We start from the raw sequence: 18,074 nt of genomic DNA, 5'->3' as shown, positions 1-18,074 counted from the left end.
CTCCCGCCCACCCCCGCTCTTGCCCCGTGTCTCTCTCCTTTCCCCACCACCCCCGCTCTTGCCCCGTGTCTCTCTCCTTTCCCCACCACCCCCGCTCTTGCCCCGTGTCTCTCTCCTTTCCCCACCAACCCCGCTCTTGCCCCGTGTCTCTCTCCTTTCCCCACCACCCCCGCTCTTGCCCCTTGTCTCTCCCCTTTCCCCACCCCACCACCCCCGCTCATGCCCTCTCCCCCTCGTGTTCCTCCCCACCCGCCGCTCATGCCCCGTTTTTCCTTCCTCCCCCCCCCCCCACCCCCCACCCCCTGCTCACGCCCTGTTATGTTCTTTATACACCCCGCCTTCCCTTTCCATGGTGGCCATCTTGGTGAAAGATTTTCCTTCCTACACTGGGACGCCGCCGGCGTCCCGGTGTAGGAAGGAAAATCTTTGGGTTTTTTACCACCCGGCGTTCCCACTTTGAGGACATAAGATGTTAGTGGTGTTCATCTATTGAAAAGGATGTTATGGTGACATTGCACTAATAAAACCCTTTAAAATTTAGTAAAAAAAAAATGTTACAGGGACGTTATGGTTAAGTTGCGCTACTAAAAACCTATGAAATTCAGTGAAAAAACTTTGTCAAAGGGACGTTATGATTCCAAGTAAAACCGAAAAACCCTTGAAATTCGCCAGTTATGGTAAGCTAAGCAACCATAACTCGCGCCACCACCGTGCACCCAGGCCTCGTCATTGGAATCAGTGGATTCCTAATGGAGACAAGATGGCCGCTTGCCATCCATCGCCTGTCTGACTAGCAGTTCCATATATGAGAGTGTGGGGAAGTGCCGACCAGACTGGCTCCCTTCCCAACGACCGTAATTTGTGGGTACTCCCGTTGGACCTGGGTGAATGGAGTGTGACGAATACGCATTCTGTGTTATGGGTGTCTAGTATCTGTTTTTTTGACACAATGAAACAGCCCTGCCCAAAACTGGTATGAATGCAGTGTGTAGTGCTGAATGGCAGAGTACTTGTCAGAATCCACATTCTGTGTTGAGTGTCTGGATGGAGAAGAATGGCCTGAATGTACTGTGCACCTGATTGGCTGACTGACTGCCTGAATGCCCTTCTGAGTGATTGGTTGCCTGAGCGTGACCCAGCAGAGTGAATGGGAGATCAACAGTATATCTGGGGGCCTCTCACTGCTAGAAATCGTTCAGAAGCTGCAGTTGATACTTTATGCTTATTCGCAAAGCCGAGCCGGAAGAAGGTGAACCGTTGTTCCTTTCCGTGTAATCTGAAAGCTGCCGTGTCTTCAAGGACTGATCTAAGAGGACCTGAACCTCTCCCCGAGCTACGAGGGACCATTGTGCACCAGCTGATCTTTGCCAAAGCTCCCTGGTAGACAGACCTACGAAAGGCTGACGAACGGAGAAGGGGACCGGGCGAGGAGAACGAAGAGAAGCACTGGACATCTGTCGACGACCGCCGTCGCTGACCAGAGCCGCCGTGCTCCCTTTGCCTAAGAACGTTTGATCCAAGGACTCCCTTGTTCCTCATCGTCGACTGCTCTCGTCCTGTTTGAGAAAATCCAGGCCGCGGACGATGGGGGAGAATCCGCTGGTGGGTTTCCCGCCACCCGAAGACCTCAGGCGCTGACGACGCTACTGAAGTCAGCCGTGGTCCTGTCCTGTTCGCAGACGCCGACAACTCAACGCCCTTGCTGAGCCAAAGTTCTTCACTAACTCTTTGCAGCAACGAATCATCGCCGTCGAGGTGCACCGCACGCCTCCCCTGTTGCAGGAAGTTTTCGATCACTCATCGAGTACCGCAAGGACCGAAGCTGCTGCCTCAACGACAACGTTCACCTTTTCTTCATCTTTGAAGCTTGACGACCTGTGGCTCCCCCTTGAAAGGGAGCGCACTCAAGAAGGGCCCGCCCATTCCCCAACGAAGAACTCTACAACACAAGGTACATTGGGCTGCAGAACTATAGAAGAAGATAAGACTCTAGTAGACCATATATGGACTGGGCTTGTAGTGCATCTTCATTTACAGGCTGCCCAGGGGTGCGGGGGGGATCCTCATACAGGACTGTGTCTGACGGTAGGGGCTCAGAATTCTGCCAATTGTCTAACTTATTTTCCTCCTAAAAGTCTATGGTTGATATCGTTTTGCTGTCGTATGCTATTTGAACTGAGTACAGTTGATGCATTTTAATGGAATCAGAGTAAGCGTGGTACCACCTAGAACTTTATATATTTACCATTTTAGAATTGTCGGAGCACAAAGTGTATTATTGTGATAGTGTATAAACATTGAACCTTATTTATATAAAGGCTGTTTTAACTAATAGTGTGTGGACATTCCTTTGTGGAGGATTGGGGACTACACTGTACTTAAGAATGAGCCCACCTCACCTCCTGAGAAGCTAGGCCTTGATTGCTCGACCATAGCTACCTTATGTGCCTCTCCTCTGCCGTATATAGAGCAGGGGTACAGACATCCCCCTCCAGTGCGCGTTTTCTCTACAGTCACGCAGCCGATAAACCTTGACACTTTGTGATGCTCTTAATCCTTCTTGACTAACACTGGTTTTCCACCTTGCACCAGTGTAAACACTTGCCACTTGCTGTGCTTCCTTTCTGATAACAGAGGGCTTGATCATTACTTATAGGTTGACTATCTTTTGGCATTGCCACAACTGGCATTCACCTTGCCAATCTGAGTTCCACAACATGTTTCTCATTACAATTGCTTTTCATTCAGTTCAAAATAAATGTTCATACCAACTTTCATTTTGTTTCTTAATGCTTGTAGCAAACTTCAGTTCTTTCAATGTAGGACGTTATTTGTTATCCACTTGTGCTACACATTTCCATATCTTTTCTTTAATTCGGCATTCAATATTGGCTGTTGTATTTTCCACAATGCTAAGCATATTTTTCATGCTTCATTTATTCCTTTAAAATCACTTGACATTTTATTCATGATTCCTTTTGGCTTCATTCGGTTCCAGACCCTTTTGTCATGCGCTTCTCGCTTAAGCATAAACATTGATTGCGTTACATTGGACCCAGAGCACACTGTATTCTCTCTCTCTCTCTTGCTGGTCTTTGCTTTTCTCTCTCCTCTCAGGTAGGCATTGGGAGGCACAGCGAGCAGCGTTCGCTTTCTGAAAACCTTTGTGTGGCGTGTCACAGTAAACAAGAGTTCTCTGTGTTCCTCAGGTCCAGCTGGGAACACGTAACACTGGCCAATGTTGGGGCTTCGGTCTTCTCGTGGCTCGCTCAGTTTGTAGCACCTTCTTCCTCCACTTGGTGCACACAGAGTCCACTCTTCTGTCTGCTCCTCGCCACACACTGGCCCTCTCCAGCCAGGTGCTCGTCGGTTTGCTGTGTGTGCCTGCTGTAGTTCTCAATAGGCTGAAGGTGCAGGTAGTTTGCCTGACCCTCATTAGAAGGACATGCCTGATCCTTTCCAGTACTATAGTGGTGACACTGACTACGAGTGTGTATTACTCCTAGTCGCCTCTTCCTCGTCCCAGTCTCAAAGGAGCCTCAAGGGGATACAGTTGGCGTATATGACAGTGGGGAAGAATGATCATTTATTTTAGTAGGGGAAAGGAAAGATGAATTTTGACAATTACTTGAATCAATGAATTCAGTTTACCCATATAAGGAGGTGTTCTCATCATTTCCCTTTTCACTGTCTCTCTGTATGGACGATTCATTTGAGGCTTACCTTGTAAGGGTGCAAGGGAGGAGGCTTCACAGTGTCCTATAAAAGCTTCAGGGACTGACGGTTCGTTGTGGAATGGAAACGGGGAATACTGCGTCTCCCCTTGGACATCCTTACCCCAATCCCAAAGGACCCTCCACCCAGATGATTCTACCTCTCATCTCCACCCCCAGAGTCAGGATTCAAAAGCAATGTCCTTTCCCTGCCCACCTGAGACGAGGATCCAAGGGGTGTAGGTGTGACCCCTTGACTGACTCTCAAGATGGGGGGTGGGGGGGTGGGGGCTCCACTGACAACATACCCAAACAGCCAATATACAACCTAAGGGGGAACTGCAAGAACCTATGAGGACAGTGGGAGATTTCTCCCTGGATTGGGGAGTTCTAGTTCCTAGACCTACAGCAGTACAAGGCCAGGGTGGGTAGGCTGGGACTGGCTGAGTTACCCAGACTTCCCGGTAGCACATGCTTTTAAGTAAATTGTACATACCTCAGCGATAGGAAGCATGCAGTCAGACTGGGAAAGTCTCTATGAATGCAAATTTCCGACCTGTATACAGGCACGCACACAAGCACCCGCGCGCGCGCACACACACGCTTGCATGCTCATCCACCACCTCCAGAGCTGCCACAGTACGCTACACCACCTACCACTCTGTCGCCTGCTCTAATATCCACCAGCTCTCCCACCAACCTCACCCAAACACCTGTCATCCATTTGTTTTGAGTATGGGGTGTTTATGCCCTGGTTGATGATGGTTTCCACTACTTCCAACTCCCCCTTCCCGTTGGTTCCTTGTATCACATGTGTGCTCTGGCCATTGTTTGCCTTGCCCTTTTCCCGGGGTTGAGTTACAGGGTGAAAGATTTCAAGTCTATGCTGAGCGCCGCTCCCTTGTCCTTTGTTGTAATCTGTTTCGGGTGGCTAGTTGGGCATTGCTTTACTCCGCTGAGTTGGCCTTCTTTCACTCACGCGGGGAAGGATTGATGCCTTGCGCGCAGGACTAGCCCAGAAAAGAGGCTGACTGGTACTGTGGAAAAAGAGCAATACCAACATTCTTATCGCATAATACATTCTAAGGGGGATTGGGGACGGTAGAGTCCCCCAAACTCCCTCACCCCACCTTGGAAATAAGATAAACTCTAGTATGCGCTGGTAGGTGTCTACCCCAGGTTGGTAGGGTTCTCTGATCCACCTTGGCAGGGCAACACCTTGACCCTGTCCAACATACTTGAAAATATACAGAGTTGTCTGCAAAGTGAAGTAAATAAATGTGTCCACCAGTTACAAATTGAAACCTGCGATAATCATTATCCAAAACCTTTGCATGACAATGAGGTTTGTTCTTCACCCTTGACAGGTTATCGTGGGTCTGCTGAAGTTTTGGCCAAAAACGCACAGCCCCAAGGAGGTGATGTTCCTGAATGAATTGGAAGAAATACTGGATGTCATTGAACCGTCAGAGTTTGTGAAAGTCATGGAACCTCTATTCCGGCAGCTTGCAAAGTGTGTCTCCAGCCCCCACTTTCAGGTAAGTTGTGGCCGCAGCAGAAAATTAACCTGATTTGATGCTAGTCTAAGACTAGGTTTCTTCTGATGTAAAATCGACTCATGTGTTCTATTTACGTTACAAACGGATGCACATATGCACTAGTACCCTCTGCACACCACCCTGCACAAGCTGCAAGGTCAGAGTGCGCTTTGGTTTGCATTCCCTTTAGGCACACTGAGTCTGGTGTCAATACGAAGTGTTGCTGTCCAGCTCCTTATTCTGGACTGTGCACACTGCTCACTGCACAGTCATACACTGTTCAATGGTGCTATTGAGTTTAGAAAGGGATTATTGGATAAAGAGATACCCATCATGGGAGCTATACAGTTGTCCGAGATGCCTTGGCACAGCCCAAAGTGTTCCACTATTGATGGGCATTCTATGGGTACAGATAATCAACTTTGCCCCACTACACGCCCCAATTAAACATCATTTGGCTGGCTGTTGTGAAGGCATCATGATGTAAGAGACCACAGGTTCACTCTTTCTAAAATCAATGGTTTATTTCTTGAAAGTCAGGATGGAGAAAGGCCTAGCTTGGCCTATGCTAAGGTGGGATTTCTCTACCTAAATAAACTAAGGATAGTCTGTGTCATAAAGTTCAACTGAAGTCAGTCTGTGTCCAAAACCTATACTTGCCCTCACAACTAAAGACATACAATGTGAAGGGATGTCAGCAACCAAAGAAACAGTGTTCAAAATTAAGTTCTGAGCTTCTTCCAGCTCCTGGCTTGTTCGTTCTCCAAGTTCAAAACAGTTCCACAAAAAGACCTCAGGGTTCCCGTCCCCAAGTTGAACACAGTTCCAAAATCTCAGGGATCCCTTCCCCAAGAAAGCCGCTCTCCTGTCTTCAAATTCAGTCAATTCAACTTGCTTAATTCTCAATACGGATTTCAAATCCACTTTGTAACATTTCAGGCTTTTTAACACTTGCCTTGGCTGATCTTTTAATCACTTGAACATCTGTTAGGTTTCAACTTTCCTTGGTTTACTCCAAGTAGGGGTTACTCGATGCGGTTGCAGTTGTCGCACCACACGGTCCACCGATCACAGGTCATGCAACAGATAACCCTTGGCACTTGGTAATGTTCATTACATCTCGTTGGACTTTCTTGCCAACACAGGTTTCCTTTCTGTATCATCAGTCCATATGCAACAACTCTACCAACACGTGACTTTCACACACTTCACTTTGTGGTATTTCTCCTAGTTACCACCTTGCTTTTACACTATCCAATAGTGCTTAAAATTTGCTTCTTACTAGCTTCACAAGCTGTGTTTTTTGTGCTTTCCTCGTGTCTGACCGCACGTTTAGCGCTTCTGGCAAGGGATTACTGTGCCCATAACTTTGCATATAATGTACAATTTAAGAAGCTCTACATTTAAGGATGATCTAAGGGCCCCCGAAATGGATCATCATCACACGCCTAATCATGTTTGCACCATGCCTTCTGTAAACGTCGGTGGCCCACAAAAGGGTAATGTGATTACACAAATGGCTACAGAAACTACTGATGAAAATTGTGCATCTTGTTTGCCAACTTGCTGTTCAATTTTAAGAACTGAAGATCAAATCAATCTGCCCTTTCTTCCTTTTCACTTGGTGAAAAACACTTTAAAACACAATCTGGATTTCACGGTATCTACTTTTACAATGAAACGCCATATTAACGACTTGGCACAAAAAAGACATCCCAAAAGTCATAGCCTGAATGCTTTGGCAAATTCCTCCTGGGCTGCCAGCCCAATTCAACGAAATCAAAAGGGAAATCAAGAAATAAACGATCTTCATGCACTTGACATCTTGTTCATCGGAATTCACGACAATCTTGTTCCGTGGCTTGACTTCACACAAGACGCTGGAACCAATGCACAAGAAAATGGTATGCCCGCTCCCTCCTATCCAACTACACTATCATGCACTAAACCATCCACATGGTCTGGAGTTGAAGAGGGATGTTCAACGGTCAATCCTTTTGTCCGTTACAATTCTGTTGAAATATTACAAACACAGTTACACAGTGATTGCAAGATCCTACTCTCTCAGCGCCAAGCTTTGTACTCAAATCGCTGGTAAATGTTTTTGAATCACTAAATGAGGATGTCCACATCTACTCTGGCATCAATGGAACTTACTAAAGAGGTGAGCTGCTGTGATTCCACACTAGTTGGGCTGAATACAGCTATGCAAGCAATCCCGATACAAGCATCACAGAATAAGTCCCACTAAGACTCTTATCAAGGCCTTTGCTAATGAGTTCTGTCAGTTCAAAAACAGTAATGAGCTAATGTGGTCCAACATCAAAGCCTCTATCCTTGCACTTAAACCATCAGATGCATCCATAGTAGAACAACTGAAAACGGTCTTCAATGAGGCCTGCATAGGGGATGACACCCCATTATCTGCTCCGACTTTAGAAGAATATATGATATTAGTACAGATTGCTGATGGCCATGTCTAAAACCAGTCTCTTCCTTTGAATCATGCTATCAATCCATGATAGTCTGGAAGCATTTCTTCATCATCAAACAAAGCTTCAACCGTAAACGAGGAAGCCAAGTCTGTTATGCTTATTACATCTGATGAAGTGACAGAGGCTCCAAATTCACATAATAAATCTCTGATAAAGAGTGCTAAATCTAAGAAAAAAGGTGGTCCAGGTACAAACTGTCAGGTTCTTCTTCCAACTGCATCTTCAAATTTTCAGTTAAACAGAAAAAACTGGAAAAGGGAATTTATTCAGGGCGCACAGGACAATGTAACTAAAATGAATGAAAAGGGAGCTAAAACATTGAAAGGAACAAGATCTGATGTTACAAAAGATCTTTTGAAATTTAACGAAGAAACTCAATGCCCTAACACAGACACACTACCAATTGTTCTTGAATCAACAACTCCAATGGTGATAAAGAAAATAAAGTTTGGGTCTCAAGCTGAAAATCTATCGAAGACCGAAAATATTCAGTCCAAGTACTGAAATTAGCTCCAATTTCTTTTGTAAAAAAAAATCTTTCGTAACCTGTGGGCAAAAGTGAAAGGCTTATAACTATTGCTGGACTAAAACCTCAACCAACAGTTATTGGACAAATGCGGGAATAATTTGTCTTCTTCACAAGTGCCAGATCACGTTGCGCTTGCTTGCGAGTTTGTTCCCATCAATAAACCTTTTGCCGCTCCCAAGATATGGCTCCAACAAATCAATCAGAAAAAAGGACAGAAAGCACTAAATCGAACTAATATTCTGTCCTATACAAAAATAATACCTGATTTGTACCTTTTTTCATCGAATGATATAGATAAGAGTATCTTTTCCCTATGAAAAATCAACACATATTGCCAAACTTATCTTAAAAACAACTGAAGGTGTCCAAGCTCTTCTTTCATGCACTTTAGATTAAAAAAAAATAGGATGGAGGTCTTTACTACCATTCCTGCGCTGAATCAATTAGAACTACATCCATTGCTTATCGGTTCTACTATAGATCCAAAAAGATCACTGTACCGTCATCAAATGTCAGAAATAGAAGCAATTCGATCTCAAGGAATAAGCACAGTTCATGCAAACAAAGAAAATGCTAAATTATTGCCTCTCCTTCCAGATACCGTATCACAGGTATTTCAATGTTTGATTGTGACCGATCGACAACTCTAGGTTACTCAGGGCACGGAACTATTGAGTTGGAACACACAAGGTCCCTTGTAATTTCAACATAAAGAGATCTGAATTCCTTTTCACAGCATTTGATTTAGTCCTATTTCAAGAAACTTGGTTTAAGACTAAACTTTATTTGGATGGATTCATTGTTTCTCGGCTTGCAACTAGCTCTAGTCGAGGGCGCCCGGCGGCCCATCTTTTGATAGCCGTTATAAATATGTGTGGTCATATTCAATGTATGAGTAATGGTATCCAAGGCATTCTGGTAATAAGGTGTAACATAAAATGGGGATTTATGGTAAAAAGGTCTCCAATTGATAAATGTGTATTGGAATTCAGCTTCCCCTGCATTACCATTGTTTCTTGCAGACATTTCTCACGTTCTTACTGATCTCAAAATACGATTCCCAGGTGATTTGATAGTGATTGGTGGTGATTTTAATGCATGCTGTTCCCCAATAGCAAGGCAGTCTTCAGAATCTTTAGTTGACAACACCAACGGTGAACTATGGGAGCAAATATTTACCAATTGGAACCTGAACATCGTAAATGGCAATATTGGCCCTGAATTTCCCCCGCCGCAACTTGGTCGAATGGCAAACATTCGTCCACAATAGACTATCTAATGGTATCTTCTAAGTAATTCCATCAGTGCAAGTGGTTTAACGTTGTTCCCTGGCTCCAAAGTGATCATAATGCATTACAAATTGTATTTTCCTTAGAAAGTTATGAAAGTAATGACATCTATGTTCCTAAATTACAAACCATCTTAAATGAGAATCGTGTTGTCTGTTTTAAGAATGGGAGCGAGAAGTTGAATGCAAAATTGCAACATTTAGTAATGCAGGGTTTAACTGATGACTTAAGTGCCCCTGGTACAATTTATATGGGATCTGAATTCACCACAATTAAAAAAAAAAAAAAAAATGCTTCTATAAAAACTCCTTTCTATCAGATGGCCCATATACATAAACGGCTAAATGAAAATCTCAGAGAATTAAAAGCAAGGAAACTCGACCCAAATACTTATAAAATGAAAAGTCCAAACTAAATAACATCTATAAATATTGGTTGCGTGGGCATCAACAATTGCGTAACACTGATGATGGGCAAAGCATGCTAGAAAACTCTTACCATCACAAATTAAACATTTCTGGCCTTCAAATAACAACCAAAATGTATCTCAAAGTTCTCGTCAATCCTGCAGTTTACCTGCTTCTGCCTGGGAGACTTATTTTAAAAAACAAATGGCAAAGGATACTCTGATTCAATCATACCTTGATAATAACATCAAATGGATCTTGCAGATAGACAAAGACGAGATTTTGAATCTAATCATGTCGGCTTCCAAATCTCGCGCTTCTAGTACTAATGGTTTGACTAATCAGACACCCACACACCTGGTCAGTAATTCTAACCAAATTGTATAAGAAAATCGTGCTGTCTAAAGTAATAACCAGTTCCTGGAAGCAAACCATAGTAATACCTATTTACAAAAAGAGGGACAAATCAGATCCAGCAAGATATCGTCCGATTGCATTAATGGACTGTGTCAGCAAGATTTTTTTTTCTCATTCAGTCCTTCATGAGTAACAGAAATGGGCATCCAATCAACAAATACCATCTAAATTTCAGATAGGATTTAGAAAAGGGCTCTCAACTATTCTAAATTGTCTGACCCTAAACCTCTTGGAAGCACAACGTCAAATAAAGCAATCTCTACAAACCTGAGGCATTTGACTTAGTATACAGGTCAAAATGATGGCTAAAATTAAAATCTTGGAACATACCCGATAGGTTGTTGCAAATAATCATTGCTTTACACGATAATACTTCCATCAAAGTGAGGTTAAATCTCCAAGGCGACCTTTCTTCAAAGATACCCGCCGACAATGGTGTTGGGCAATGGTGTTTACTTGCAGCTTTACTTTTCAATTTTTATCTTGCGGATTGGGTTAGTTTCTTGCAAAATTACACCTTTGCGTCACCCACCATAGGGAATTGCAAAATCCATCTACTTACCTATGCTGACAACATAGCCCAAATTGATAATACTCCTATAGGGCTAAACATTTAATCTCAGCAATGGCAGTATATGCCAAGACCAACGATTTAATAATTAACCTCACCAAATCGAACATAATTATGTTCGGTAAATCAACCAACAGGCCCCGCAAACAACAATGGGACGTAGCCCAACAACCAATTTCGATTGTAAAAAAAGAAGTAAGATACTTGGGCCTTAATCTCATAACCAATCTGTTGCTCCAGGACTTAACACCAAAACTAGAGAGCAAAACACAACAATGTATGTGCAGGCAAATAAAAAAAAATCTATCTTCATATTGTCGATTTTCCTTCATACCTTTAATAAAATTATATAAAGGCAAAATTATTCCAACGCTTCTATATGGGATGGAATGTACTACATGCTCTCGTATAATCAATTGGGATCATTTCTAGGGTAGATTACCGATTTCTAGGCTGAGATAAAAACTTGGCTTACATTCTCTCCAATCTAATTTTTTCTTGAAAGTCTTTGCTCTCTACAGATTGATAATCATTCCACCTGACCAATCTCTGCATGTGGACATTAGCGACTATACAAACACGCAAAAGAATAGCTATCTTTCAAATATAAATGATGACGCTGAAAAGATTCTTGAACAATGTGATTGTACCCGCCAGACTCTTATAGAAAACCCAAATAATGTTAAACGAGCACTAATGCGCCCGACCAGATCAAAACAAAAACTGTGATCAGTAATTTAAAGAATATTAAACATTTTACTTTGTGTGAAAAATAAAGTTCATATGTCTTACCTTACATCAGAAGATTCTCAAACCCCACGTGGCGTAACGAGTTACGTTTTTGGTTAAACTTAATGAGACTGACCGAATTTGGAATCAACTAGAATGCTCTGCAGGTGAATGTACCCTGTGTGGAGAAGAGTTTCTTCAAGACATGTGGCATGTATTGATGTGAAAAACATTTTACATGTTTTGTTCATATCGCTTGGATTTCTTCCCAGGATTTCTGGCACAGGTTTCCACAGGAAAGGAGATTTCATTGTCCATTGCACTTCTAAAACTCTTGAATGTATTGAATTTCATAAAATTGATGCTGTAAATTATTAAATTGAAGTATTGTAAAGATTGTTTATATATATTTTTTTTTTCTTTTTCTGTCGTGGTGTGATTCCATTTTGATTCACATTTTTTGTTGTAATGTACCAATTGTAGTGCTGTTTCTATTTTGTTTTTTATACACTGTTTTGTGAGATATAAGTAGGGACTGAATTTGTAATCTAATTTGAAGAAATGTGTAAAAAGTCCTTTTTTGTGACTATATGCACAATAAAAAAAAAAGAAAAGTATTCAATATTGGCCATTTGGTCTCCAGGGCCATTATTGATTAGATGCTTTCACTCGATCGGCATCTTCCTTTGCCCATACAAGCCTCTGGAGCGCCCTGGCATGAGTGGTCAAACAAAGACATCCCCCACCCTGCACGGTAGAAGAAAGACCAAGAAAAGGCAATCCATCTTGAAGTGGTGAAAAAAGAAAGCTGATAATGGTGGTCCTTCTTTGCATTACCGCGGCTGTGGGTACCACCTGCTAGTAAGAATTACACAAACGTTGGGAGACTATAACTACTGCTACCAGTCATTCAGATGAACCTGTCACTGTAAAACAAAAAGTTATAGGAGCAGTTGGAAAGGGGATACACTGTAACCCCTCAGGACTCCACAAGGAGGTGTGCGCTGATCTCGCAATAGGAAAAATGGGAAGGTTACAAAATATCCCCCGCCCTTGCGAACAGGTGTTCTCACAAGGAAAATAACAGAAAATAAAAGAAGCCTAAAGGGCTCCCAGCAATACTGCACAGAAAGTGCTGTGTGCTGCAAAAGTCAATGACGGATGTCACAAAACTTGGAGGAAAGCATGACTCCAAGAAAAAAGGTATAAAAAGAAATACAAAAGGTTCCCATGGACAAAGTAAAAGAATGAGCGAGTGTGGAAAAAGGTTCCCACCCACCCAGGAGAACGGACACGAAATCCTGTTCTGGTGGAGGAGATTGCACACAAAAAATAGAAATCTACCCAACAGCGGGGCAAGACCATGCAGAAATTTAAACACGATGCAAAGGAAGTGATGAAGAATATGGGAGTCAAGAGAGGGGGATTATGAACTAAGGAAGAAGGAAAGAGGCACAAGGGGTAAGGAAAAAATAAGCCATATAGAAATGTTTATAGACCGAACAAAGAGTCACAAGATGGAAGGTACGGCCGATCCTCCGGGTGCTCTTGCTTTCCTCTTCAGCTTTCTCTTGCTCCCCTCTCTCTCGTCGGGAACTCTTGCTAGCAGCGCACGCTTCCAAACCTTCCTATTGCTTTTGGTTTCTTCCTGGGGACATGTGTCCCCCAAATGCAACGGGGGACAAGTGGCTCAGGGTTCTGCAGCACTCTCGACCCTCTAGAGGCCCATCCTAGCCTCAGCGTCTTTCTTGCTTTCCTGTAACTGTTTGCGTCCTTTTCACCAGCCCCTCTGCAGCCTGCTCCACATCTGGTTGCTGCGTCCTCCTTCGCAGGTGGATCTCTCCTTCAACCAAGCTGTCTTCCATTTATGCACCTGTAGCCGCTCAATTGGCTGCAGGTGCAAGTTTTTTGGCTGACCATAATTACTTCCGTCAGTGGGATATGCCTGAACCTTAGTATGGTGTTCCACAGTCCTCGTCCCAGTACCAAAGTATTGTGCACAAAGCAAAGTGTGCCTTCCTCTTAGTTGCGTCTTCCTCAGCCCAAGTCAAGGCAATGACCTCAAGGGATCCTTCATGAACTAGGGTTACGATTACTCGCCTTGGTCACTCCAGGTTCAAACTTAGCAGGTTTGAAGGTTGCCTGGACTACCAAATCCCCTCCTTGGTTACGCTTCAAAGTTCTCAGGCGCTGCGGGTGCAGGTCCGATTTACATCTGGAGCTGCATCTCTCATCACAAATGCAGGACAAAGAAAGCACTGATGCTGTCTCAGGACACTTGAAGAAAGGCGGGAAAGTCGCCAGCAGCGACCGCCACTGTCCCATAGTGCGGCAGGAGCACCCAAGGCTTGCGAACTGATGCATGCTGCTTTCCCGTGGCCCAAAGCAGTAGGGACAACAAGATTTGGCAAGAAGAGGCTTTGCAGTGCGAGCTATGCTCCTCCCAAAGCTCGAGCCGGAACTCGAGTAACGCTCCAGCACGGGCACTTGGGTGCAAGCTGGCAGTCCACTGGAGGGCCCAGGGACTCTTCCGCAAAGGCTCGTTTGCAGGGCACCAAGCAAGCATTGAGTGATTGGTCCCACCACTCAAAGGGGTTGAAGCGCCTTGGCAGGATTTCGGAGATTGAATGCAAAGCAGGGCTCTACCAGGACAACAGCAGGCTCAGGGTGCCAAACCTTCTCTGCACGTTTCCGGACAGTCCTTGGATCAGCTTCGCTGCTCAGGATACTTGGCTCTGTGTATTGGTCGATTCGGATCTAAGGTTGATCTGTGGTCTGCACTCGGAGCCCTCCCCATATCCTAAAAGTCCAGGACGGGCTCGCACCTGGCTGGCCAATGAGATCTGCCCACTCATGCCCGACAACAGTAATTCAATCGGGGACTACTGCGGCTCTCAAGCACACAGGCACGCCAGACATTCTGGCACCCGTAGTGTGGATTGGGACCGGACGTTCCCAGCCCGCTTCCTGGGTACCCACCCATGTGACATCCATTAGCCCACGGAAAGCGCTGGCTTTCGCGTGAGAATTCATGCCCAAATAATGACTCCCTGGGTCACAAAGAGCAAGGGAAAGGCGAAAGGAAAAGACAAATGACCTTGTGGCTTGGCCATGACGGACATTAGCCAGTGTGATGAGCCACACGCAGTAAGTGCGGTATGGTTCAGGAAAAGTTAATAAAAATACATGAAAAGTCACCTGCTGCCACCAGTCTACACCTAGGCACATTGCATAGTTACCATAGAGTCCTTAAGGGATGTATAGGGCCCGGAAATGCAAGGACTCCAGTGAGCGGTACTGTAATGTACTTTGCGCAGTGAAGTACAGTTGGCAGAAGTGGCAACAAAGTCATAAGACTAATGGAAACCATGTTTCCCAGTACGGACTGTCACAAGGACAAGTCAGTTTTCCCAGAACGATGAGTGAAAGCCCAGTGGAGCTCAGCTGAAGGCTGTGCTTCACTGGCAGAAAGTTCAGACAGAAGGCTGAAACAAAAGCAAAAAGTTAGGGGTTCCAAAAATATAAAAGGTAAAATAGCAGTAAGTGTAATTTTACTTAACACTTGTGTCATGGCCCTCATCCCGGAGTTGTATTTGGGCACTCCCCCATGGAGGGACTTTATTGATGAACCGCTTAGTTTTCTGTCTTCGTATGAGGATGGGTTGGAGAAGACAGGTGCGCTCTGGGAGGGAGTAAAGTTCATATGCCCAGAATGGTCTGGGAAAGGCCTGCAGATCGGGACACTACCAATATTTACAGTTGCAAGGTTCACTTTCAGACCCGAGGTGGAGAAAAACCTTTGCTGGGGATTGTCATCCTCCTGCTACAGAAGAGCGATACAAAGGGACTCTTGGCTAGCCTGTATAGGGAATTGCTCTTGGCAGTGGTGGCTGTTGAGTTTTTTAACTGGAGGGGCACTTTCACACGCAGGGGGACACAAAGGGGGCACTTTCACACACGGGATGCAAGGAGGGACTTTCACACACACGGGGGCAGGGGTCTGCAAGGGGGGCACCTTCACACACACACACAGGGCAGTTGTGGCGTACCATGGTGGACAGGGGTAGACGGGGCCTTTGTTGTGGGCCTTAGTGGTCAGGTGCCGGCTCCCGCCTCATGTTTGCACCGATTGGCCTATCTAGGCCGGTCAACCAATGGGAGAGGGAGTCGGGCTGGGCCGGGCCGGGCCTGGCCTGGAACAAACTCCCTATGGATCTCAGAATGGACCAACCTTACCCTAGCTTCAGGTGGAAAGTCCTCACCTGGATACGTTCCAATGACACTTAGCTCGATTGTCCCACTACCACCCACTCCAGAAACCTTAAATGACTGCAACTAGATGAATTGATTTCTGGCGAACTAGCTTGAACTGTAGTTTTGCATTTTCTTGTACATGTACCTTTGTTACTAATGTGAACTGTATAACTGTATTTTTTTCCTGTAACCAAGTTCTCAAGTATCCTTGTATTGTCTGCACCCAGCTACCCCTTCGGGTTTGGTTTTGCGCTATACCAAATAAACAAACAAACAAACGTTGTAAGCACCAGTTTCAAACAGATTGGCCATGTTGGGAAAGGCCTTAGAATGCATGTGTAAGTTAGTGAGCATTTGCAAATGAAAAGGGGGAAAAACCCAGAAAAGCGATTCCTCCAGGTGAAACAGTCCCACTTTAGCCGTGGGGTTCAGACATAGGGTTTACTATCAATCTGAAAAAGTCTCAGCTGCAACCCACGCAGAGTCTGACCTTCCTGGGCCTCATCTGGGACACCGTTTCCCAAAGAGTTTTGAACTCGGAGGACAAGATTATGGCCATCAAGAGAGCCACTACTCACTTCACCTCCAGGACAGTGACCTCGGACCGGTGGTACCAACACCTGCCGGGTATTATGGCGGCGGTCCTTTTGGCCGTACCCCACACGAGACTCAAGATGAGGAGATTACAGCTGCACTTCGCAGCCTCTGGGAATCAGGCGAGGAGATCGCAAGCGGAGCCTGGCGACATCCCTACATCTCTCCACCCGGACCTCATGTGGTGGTCTGCGTATTTCAACCTCCGGCAGGGCAAGCCCTTCCGGCAGCCTCTCCCGCAGGTCACCGTCACTACGGACTCCTGCCTAGGAGTGCCACGCTAGACAGTCACAGCGCCCATGGAGTCTGGACTCGGCAGTAACAGGAGTCCCAGATCAACTGGCTAGAACTGAAGGCCATCTGGCTGGCCCTCAAGGAAGGCCTTCCTCCCTCTGATAGAGGGCAAGACAATACTTATCCAGACGGACAACTCCATCAGCAAGTACTATGTCAACAAGCAGGGGTGTACCAGATTCCTTCCACTTTGCGACCAAGCTGTCCGCATGTGGGAATGGGCTCTGGAGAACAGTATCTAGCTCACCGCTGGCCACCTCCCGGGACAGTCCAACCTGGAGGCGGACAGGCTAAGCAGACTGGGGGCGGACTATTACGAGTGGCAATTGAACGACCTGGTCCTGAAGGAGAACTTCCTCAGGTGGGGGCATCCCCAGGTGGATCTGTTTGCCTCCCAGGACAACAGGAAATGCCCGCAGTTCACCTCCTGGCAGGGTGCAGGGCCTGGGCTCACCGGGTGACGCTTTCCAGATACAATGGAGCTACATGACAGCATACGCCTTTTCTCCCACACCCCTGGTACACAGGGTGATCTGCAGGATAAAGCCATCTTGCCACCTCAGCATCATTCTGATAGTTCCCCGGTGGCCGGCGAGACCATGGTTCTCCGAGCTGCTCATCCTCTCAGACAGGCCCCCCATTCATCTACCGGTGGGTCCAGCTCTTCTCCTGACCCAGCAGGGTGGCAGGGTACTCCACCCCGCTCCTCACAAGTTAGCTCTCACAGCGTAGTTCCTGAGCAGGTCACACTGAAACATTTGAGCCTATCTCAGGCTAACCTGGAGATCATCCAGGGCGCCAGAAGTAAAGCTACCAGGAGCCAATGGGCCAGATTATGTCATTGGGCCGACTCTAAAGAGATCGACCCCCTTACATGCACGTTGGACGACAAACTCTCCTTGTCGGTGCACCTCGCCCACTCCGGAGCTCAGGTGGACACACGCTGCACCTATCTGGCAGCCAATGGAGCGTACAGAAATTCAGAGGAGGGTCTCTTCTCCTCGGCTAATCCTGTGGTCAAACGGCATCTGGCGGGCCTCCACAAGCTCTATCCGCCTATAAAGAAGCCACAACCTGTGTGGGACCTCAATGTAGTCCCGGGCGCCTTGGCACACAAACCGTTCAAGCCAATGACGTCCATGGACATCAGGCTGGTCATTCTAAAAACAGTGCTCCTCTTGGGCCTCACCTCTGCTCGCAGAGTCAGCGAAACCCAGGCTCTGGGGGCATCAGAGCCCTACACT

The 18,074-nt window shown here is 45.7% G+C and overlaps 1 protein-coding gene across 4 annotated transcripts in view; it reads left to right on the top strand.

Moving 5' to 3' along the window:
* Nucleotides 1-18,074, top strand: part of PPP2R5D (protein phosphatase 2 regulatory subunit B'delta) — a 741,061-nt gene that overhangs the window by 566,569 nt on the left and 156,418 nt on the right. For all 4 annotated transcript variants that reach the window (XM_069608914.1, XM_069608915.1, XM_069608913.1 and 1 more), the window contains exon 11: nt 5,081-5,251. In XM_069608914.1, coding sequence (XP_069465015.1) covers nt 5,081-5,251 — 171 coding nt within the window. The remainder of the gene's footprint in view (nt 1-5,080; nt 5,252-18,074) is intronic.

This window comes from Ambystoma mexicanum, chromosome 4q, assembly GCF_040938575.1.
Source record: "Ambystoma mexicanum isolate Mex_15411 chromosome 4q, UKY_AmexF1_1, whole genome shotgun sequence".
Classification (NCBI taxonomy): Eukaryota; Metazoa; Chordata; class Amphibia; order Caudata; family Ambystomatidae; genus Ambystoma; species Ambystoma mexicanum.
The sequence above is the reverse complement of the archived record's forward strand: the minus strand, read 5'-3'. Positions and strand labels throughout refer to the sequence as shown.